The 8,748-nt window shown below is 48.5% G+C and overlaps 1 protein-coding gene across 1 annotated transcript; it reads right to left on the bottom strand.

The window, feature by feature from the left end:
* Positions 1-5,687: 5,687 nt before the first annotated feature.
* LOC130141579 (keratin-associated protein 16-1-like) lies at positions 5,688-8,320 on the bottom strand. Its single transcript, XM_056322603.1, has one exon. It carries the CDS (start codon positions 8,318-8,320, stop codon positions 5,999-6,001), a length of 2,322 nt encoding a protein of 773 aa, XP_056178578.1. The 3' UTR covers positions 5,688-5,998.
* Between the last annotated feature and the right edge of the window lie 428 nt (positions 8,321-8,748).

Below are 8,748 nucleotides of genomic sequence, written 5' to 3'. Positions count from 1 at the left end.
TGTAGACGTTGAGCTGCTAAAGCCCAGGGATGAAGCCTAAAGACCACAAATCCAGACACTATCCCAAATCCACGAGCTGTGTATCATGGTACGTCGCTGGAGCTGTATCAAAATGAATGGGCTCCTCCTTTCGTAAGAGGAGGGTTGGCCCAGAGGTTGCAGCTCCTGTTTCCAATTCATTTTCTCATCTTGACTTCTCCCAGATGTCTCCTGCAGCTTTGCCTGCAGGCATTCTGCAGCTTCTTTCTGCCAGATAATGCTTCTTCCCACCCATCTCTTTTGAAGTCCCAAGACTCACTCTGCAGCATCCACTAATTTATTTAATTTCCAGATTTAATGAGGCATAAAAAAAAATAATGAAGATAGAATACGAAGGAGGATGAGAGACCTTCACAGTTTCTGAAGAGGTGACAGGACATTTGCAAGCTACTTAAGGAAGAGCAAACTCTAAATAAGAATTGAACATCCTCTCCCCCATTCCAGGACAAATCCCGGAACAGAAACAACAGGAGCAAAGCTCTCCTGTGATCAGTAATATATTCTCTTGACCAGAACGACCAAGTAACACAGCCATCGCATCATTCCCTGATAAATCCGAGAAAGACTTACCAGTCCACCGATGCAGGTGAATGAGGGAGAAGTCAAACGAACTGGTGTGAGCATCAAAATGCAAACCTTTTTATATGGCTTGCATGGCGTCACCTCCGGAAACAAGGGAGCCCAGGGGTATGGACACCTGACCACTAACTACCTGAACAAGCTCCACCTGTACATGCTTTACATATTTGTTTACATCCTAATTTTTGATGGAAACCCTCTTCCAGGAAAAACATGTGATCCTGAGCAAATTCTGCTTCCACCTAATAGCCAAGTCATATGGTTCCCAACAAGAATGATAGAGTAATTAGAAAAAATCAGGTACCTGATTAATTGCTTTTCAGAAAAGATTTAATAAGCATGGATATTTTCATCTCCTTATTTCCATAAATGTCTGAATGATACCTTGGGTTTGTTTCAGTGCAGTAAGAATGATTAACTATTATTAGCGAAGATGGACAACTGATCTGATTTGCTATGAGAAATATCATGTCCTAATTCTCATGGTAAGAAACAGCTAATCCTGCAGTGGGCCATAAGTGCTTCCACACATTACTGAGGTGTCTGTTTCTCTAATAGCTTTTTAACTATAAAATACACCCAACCCGTTCCTCTCCACCGTCCATTCACAACATTCACGCTTGGCAATGCCAATGGGGACACAGCTCCAGTTGCCTTGAGGACCTCTTCAAGCCATCAGGGCAAAGCAAAGGGGCACCCATTTTAAAGGCATTTTTCACTGCCAGAGCAACGTAAAGGGCTTCAGCTTAAGTGGGATTAAGGCCCAGGACTCCACATTAGTATACTGAAGCCTTTTGTTGACCAGGATATCTCGCTGAGCTCCGCAGCACAGAAAATATTTCTCTGAGATACTCCAGTCACAGAGGTGGAATAGGATCGTCCTGCAATTAGGTGAGCAAATGCCCCAATGAGATCACTTACACAAATGCTAAATGAGCAAAAAAAAAAAAAAAAAAAAAAAACACTAAAACAAACACAAACCCCCCAGCCTGTTCAGCATGAGCAGTGCATCCTGTTTGCACTGGAAACCAGGAGAATTGCAGGCACCGACACTGGTTCCTTTCTAATGTTTACACGGGCAAACTGGAATTCCTAAGCCCATGTGAGCTGATGAATTTGCACAGCTCCTGACATCCTCCCAGCAGCACCTCACTGTTTGTTCAGTCTTTCCACTCCCCTTCCTTTGCTGGACAGACTCATGTGCAATTTCTCCACCCAAGGCTCATACTGCTGCACCGGCAGCTTTTATGAACGATGGGAAGAAACAGGGACTTGTACAGTGTGGTTTGCTTGTCTTAGACATCTGCTTCAGGGTGAAGAGAAACACCCATGACTGCATTAAGTAGACCCTGCAGACCGATAAGCAGAGCAGATAGCTCCGATGTAACCATCTAGACAGATTTATCTCTCCTCCTAGAGCTAACCCAGCTGGGTGATGCTGAGCAAGCAACTGTCCTCCAGTACTTTTAAGACCCCTCACAGCAGCAGCCTTCAACACTTATCTTGCTGAGGAGTTTCTCATAGTCTGGTTAGTACAGTTCTTCATGCTTTCCTAGGGCTCCAGGCTCACCTCTAAAATGAGGGGTGAGGACCGGTCCTACGTCTCCCTTTCTATAGTGGGTTACTGTATACCCTATTGTTATATTTGATTAGCAAGAAATTGTAATGACTTCGGAGAGAACTAGACATTTTAGGAGATATAAATTGATCTGCACTTGTAATATGTAGGAACATCAGAGAGCTGGATTATTATTCTTAATTGATGCTTATTTGTGGGTCTCTATTACATTTACGAGCAATTTGGTCATTTGACTAGTCACATTAACTTCAGTGAGTCAGGACCCCACAGCAACATCCTTTTGTGGCCATACTCCTTTGGCAAAAGAGAGGAAAATAAGTGATTTTGCCAAATCTGACACTTCTGGAACCTATTTAATTAAATGGCACAGGTTAAGGTCTCTTGCAGCACCAGAGGCTGGTGCGATGGTAGCGCTTTGATGAAAAAAAAATACGACAAAGCACAAACCTGAACCAGAAGAGGTTCCTGGAGCCCAAAAGGAGACAGACTCCCCTACCCAGAGGTTTGCCTGGTGCTTGGAAGAATATTTCTGAAAAACTCAGTAGAAAAGGACATGGTCAACAGTTTTGGCTGCCAATAACCCAAGAGAGACTTCATATTTCACTGCCAAGAGCTCCCAAAGGTGGAGGCACTTCAAGATCGGAGCCCTTTTCCTATAGCTATAAAAATTTTCCCTGCAGACATGAAACACCACATGGTTACGGAGACATGGTTATTAACAGAAACATAAAACTCCAGGAATGCAGATGTCATGATTTTTAATGGAAACATCTCAAAGTGACATTTTTCCCTGGGCAGATGCTCAGGCATGCACTGTTTTGGGCCGTTCAGCTGGATTTCTGCTAGGAAAAAAATAAAACAAAACCATTTCATAAACTGCTGGCTGCCTTGCTTTGAAAATGTGATTACCTCTGGATTTCTTTGCATCTCTTGGTTTACCTAAAAGCTGCCTAAGTAAGACTCCTTCCTCTGTGGCATCCAGCAGCGGTCGGCATCAGGGATTTCATTTTGTTTGTGCAGCACCCTATACAGTACACTACTGTTTTGGTGGGCAAAGCATCTTCATGGAAATCAAGGATTCTCCCCATATTCTCAGCACGGTAAGCCCACTCTCCTGCACTTTGTTGCAATTAAATCTTAAAATCGGAGCTTCATTACACCGGACTTTCCCCTCTCATCACTCCCTACCACAGGTACCCAGGCAAGGTGCGAGGGTGTGATCCTGCACCCAGGGCAGCTGCCAGGTGGGGCTGGTCTCCAGGCTGCTGGTCCATCGCCTCCATCGTCGCATAGCTGGGATGCCAGCAGGCTGAGTGCAGAATGCAATTAGCCTCACATGAAAACAAGTGGGTTGTCTAGTCTGTGCCCTGGGGACCATTTGATCAAGTAATTAGATCATTACTTCTGGGGCTGAGAGGAACCCAAATACGGCACTATCCGCCTCTTTTCCTGTTTACTCAGGAAGGTGAGTGCCTCGTGAAGAATGATAAGTGAGCATCTGAATGCAATTAAATCTGAAAAAGAGGAACTAGCTGTGGTTACGAAAAAAATAACTAATCTGTTTTATCTTTTGCCTTCTGACTATTGCATGTATTTGCTTTGATTTGCCCAGTATTTTAGAATGGGAATCTAGCTTTCCTTGGGATTTTTTTTTTACATTACTGAATAAAAGCGTCCTGATCTCTGAGGAATACATCGGAGACTTCACAGCACATTGCCTGACAGAGAGAGAACTGTGGGCCTACTACATTTGCTTAGGCTGAAGAGCAATTTTCCCCCTAATTGTTTTAACAGTTTTGCAGATGTAGGTGTTCAGGGAGGAAAGATCTCTCCCTCTTCCTACAGCACAATCTTGAGATGTTCACCTGGAAACGAACTGTTTGCTCTCTGCTGATGGTCTCAGCCTTTTAAAATCTGAATTTCTACGTTCATAGGAAGGACTAAATATAATGCAAGCATCATGCCATCAGAAGGATGCTACAGAGAAACAGTTGAAGTGGAAATCTTATCTGAATGCCATTTTTTTTCACCTACAGATTCTTATTTCCCAGGATGTTCCATTTAATTTTGGAGCAGGAGCAAAGGAAATGGTTGCTCGCACTTTTTAATGAATTTTAAAGGACTTTTGGAGTCAGGAGGGTGATAAGGAAGCCTCATTTAGTTTGGCATTTCTATTGCATAGCATTTTGTGTTCAGGTAATGCCCAGAGCACACGCCGAAGTCCAGACACCCGCTGTGGTAAGTGCTGCACAACCCAGCGGCAAGAGCCAGGGTCTGCCACAGCCTTGGAAGAGGAGGATAGAAGCAGAAGAGCTGTGAGAGTGGGACGATCTGCACGAGGACGGAGCTCCCCAACCCACGTGCAATGCCACATCCATTGGGTATGATTTATCCTGTCCCACTGTTGGTGGGACTCCCCTACTGGAAAAAGTGAGACAGCGATAATGGCAGGTTAGTCACCAGCCACGTGCCCTGGGGCATCTTTAAAGAGTGAGCCAGCAGGTGCTGGCAGACAGAGAAGTGCCCAGGTCTGCTGCTTCAGCAGCTGGGCTGGCTTCCCCCGCCATCTGCCACCCCATCTAACCTCCCTTCAGAGGCCACTGCAAAGCCCAGTCTGTCCCCACCCCCCTGCACCAGTTCTGCTCTGGAAGCCTGCGGAGCACAACCCTTGGGCTGTGTAACAGGATGACTTGGAAGCCCTGAGGATGTTGCTTACTCCTGGGTGAGCAATTTGCAAACAAATTTGATGCTAAGGAGGAAGCACTGGGATCCTGTTGGCAGGTATTTATGGAGGGTTACCAAAATTGTCCAAGACACCTTCCTAATACTAATAACATTTCTGCAGAGCTCAGTGGTGGGTGAATTGGTGTCGATCTCCCTAACTGATGAGGCTTGCCCAGTCGCCACTGGAGACAAGGAGATAGAAGTCGACAGCAAAAGGCTGAGATGGGACCTTTACACATGGGTGACAGTTGGGAGGCAGTCTCCCAGACCTGCTCATCTTCTCCTTGTTAGTGTCTTATCTACCCATTTCTCGGAATATTTCATTTCTGCCCATGGGAGGCAGACACGGCTGGTCCTGAGCTCCTCCAGCTTCAGAGAGGCACTTCAGCAAGTGGTTGGGTTTTCAGTCTTTTCAAAACCATGGGAGAGCAGTATTTCCTTGTGATGTACAGCATCCCCTCTCCCAGCAATGAGCTGGGATAACCCAGATGAGTCCCAGGTCTCCAGCTATTGTCTTAGACCTTCCCATGCATTCTAGCAGGACCCGCCACTCTACAGCGATCAGGCTTTTTAGGAAGAAATTAAAAGGACAAAGTGTGAGTCTGGGGGAATACTAAAGTGAAGGAAACACTTGCAGACAGCTGATGTCAAGATCTTTTTTTTTTTTTAATTATTGCTTCATACAAGAAAGGGAGAAGATGGCAAGAAAGAACAAACGGGGAAACCCCTCCATCCACATCAGTGCAAAGAAGAATTACAGAATCTCTCTCCCAGGCAAGATTCCTGGGGGCACAAAATCAATTAGTTACACGTTACAAGGGAAGTCACGGTTTTTGAGGTGAATACAGCAGAAATGATGCAGAACGTAAGGAGGACCGTTGGAGGATTTTACTCTTCCTAGGACAGGAAGGGCACTAGGAAAGCAAAGATGCGAGGAAGGCATTGGCAGGTTCAGGGATCTGCAAACCATTTTCATTCCTCAGCCTTTGGAGACACACACCCCACCGCCAGGGCAACGGCACTGCGGAGTGGGGTCCCCCTGCAACTCCCAGCACAGCAGCCCCCGCCTGCAGCCCCTCAAGGAGCCATGCATTTACGACAGCGGACATCAGCGCAGGTGATGCAGTAGCGCCGGCCGCAGGCAGGGGTGCAAGTACTCACGCACAAGGGGATGCATTGTGTAACGCAGGCAGTGGGGCAGGAATCCACGCACTTTGTAACAGCCTGAACGCCCCCACAGCAGGGATCCACGCACGTGGTGGAGCACTTGGCCATTTCCTTGCAGCACTGATCCACGCACGTGGTGGTGCACTCACTCACACCTCCACAGCAGGGATCCACGCACGTGGTGGTGCACTTGGTCACTTCCTTGCAGCAGGGATCCACGCACGTGGTGGTGCACTTGGCCATTTCCTTGCAGCACTGATCCACGCATGTGGTGGTGCACTCACTCACACCTCCACAGCAGGGATCCACACACGTGGTGGTGCACCTGGTCACTTCCTTGCAGCAGGGATCCACACATGTGGTGGTGCACTTGGTCACTTCCTTGCAACAGGGATCCACGCACGTGGTGGTGCACTTGGTCACTTCCTTGCAACAGGGATCCACGCACGTGGTGGTGCACTTGGTCACTTCCTTGCAACAGGGATCCACGCACGTGGTGGTGCACTTGGTCACTTCCTTGCAACAGGGATCCACGCACGTAGCGGTACATTCACTCACACCTCCACAGCAGGGATCCACACATGTGCTGGTGCATTTGGTCACTTCCTTGCAGCACTGATCCACGCACGTGGTGGTACATTCCCTCACACCTCCGCAGCAGGGATCCACACATCTGGTGGTGCACCTGGTCGCTCCACCACAGCAGGGATCCACACACTGAGTGCATCTGGTCACACATCCACAACATGGAGCCACGCACCTGGTGGCACACTTTATCACTCCTCCACAGCAGGGATCCACGCACCTGGTAGTGCACTTGGTCACCTCTCTACAGCAAGGATCCACACACCTGGTAGTGCACTTGGTCACTCTGCCACAGCATGGATCCACACATGTGGAGGTGCATCTGGTCATAGCTCCACAGCAGGGATCCACACACCTGGTGGTGGACTTTGTCAATCTGTCACAGCATGGATCTACACACCTGGTGGTACACTTGGTCACTTCCCTGCAGCATGGATCTACACACCTGGTCGTGCACTTGGTCACTCTGTCACAGCACGGATCTACACATCTGGTGGTGCATTTGATCACTTCCTCACAGCATGGGTCCACACATTTTCTGGTGCATCTGGTGACACCTCCACAGCATGGATCTACACACTGGGTGGTGCATTTGGTCACTTCCCCACAACATGGATCAACGCACGTGGTAGCACATTTGGTCACTTTGCTGCAGCATGGCTCCACACATGTGGTAGCACATCTGGTCACAGGTCTACAGCACGGATCAACACACATGGTGGTGCACTTGGTCACTTCCTTGCAGCAGGGTTCCACGCACGTGGTGGTGCATTTGGTCACCTCCTTGCAACAGGGATCCACGCACGTGGTGGTGCATTTGGTCACCTCCTTGCAACAGGGATCCACACATGTGGTGGTGCACTTGGTCACCTCCTTGCAACAGGGATCCACACATGTGGTGGAGCACTTGGTCACTTCCTTGCAACAGGGATCCACACACGTGGTGGTGCACTTGGTCACCTCAGTACAGCAGGGATCCACACATGTGGTGGTGCATTTGGTCACTTCCTTGCAGCACTGATCCACACATCTGGTGGTGCACTTGGTCACTTCCTTGCAACAGGGATCCACACACGCGGTGGTGCACTTGGTCACCTCAGTACAGCAGGGATCCACACATCTGCTGGTGCACTTGGTCGCTTCCTTGCAGCACGGATCTGCACATGTGGTGGTGCACTTGGTCACTTCCTTGCAGCAGGGATCTGCACACGTGGTGGTGCACTTGGTCGCTTCCTCACAGCACGTATCTTCGCATCTGGTGGTGCACTCCGTCACTTTGCAGCAGCATGGGTCCACACACGTGGTGGTGCACCTGGTCACTTCCTCACAGCACGGAGGCACACGCATGGCAACTGCGAGGCAGGATGGATCCATGCACCCGGCTGCCTGCGTCACACCAAGGTTACCCAGGTTCACGTAAGTGGTGGTGCCCTGAGGAATCTGAGCATAGCAGCAAGGATCCACACAGGGACGCAAGCAGGGATCCACACAGGGACGCAAGCAGGGATCCACACAGGGACGCAAGCACTGGATGTTACGGACAGCACCACAGGGATCCACGAGTTTTTTCATGGGAAAACTCTTCACCAAGATGGTGGGAGGTGCAAGGCAGACCTGTCTCAGCTGGCAATCATTTTGGCAACGCATCTTTGAGGGAGGGGTAATGTCTGAAAGCAGGAAAGGAATATGTTTTGTGGGAAACAGGGATATTCAGCTTTCACAAGGCTATTTTAGACATGGAGTTAAACTACACTTTCCCCAGCAGAATACTGAAAAATATACTGGGAAGACAGCCTGAAATCCATAGCAGAGCACTACCTCCACGTGGAAGCATTTTAGAGAAGTTTGTAGCTACTGGCTTCTCGAAACAGGAAAGAAAAGTGGTGTTATTTGGACTCAGCTCAGATTATCCTGCAGGGTCTGAAGTCATGACCACAGCTCCCCTTGGTTTGGGATTTACTTTTTGGCATTACTTCCCTATTTTCACCTGAAAAGGAGTTTACTGGGCTTCTGAGGGTGCCCTGTCCACATGCAGGTCCTCAGCTAGAGGACACGAGTGGAGGCTTCATGCTGGA

The sequence above is a fragment of the Falco biarmicus genome, chromosome 19 (genome assembly GCF_023638135.1).
Source record: "Falco biarmicus isolate bFalBia1 chromosome 19, bFalBia1.pri, whole genome shotgun sequence".
NCBI classification, from domain to species: Eukaryota; Metazoa; Chordata; class Aves; order Falconiformes; family Falconidae; genus Falco; species Falco biarmicus.
Note: the sequence above shows the minus strand (reverse complement) of the source record. Positions and strands in the feature narration are given on the sequence as shown.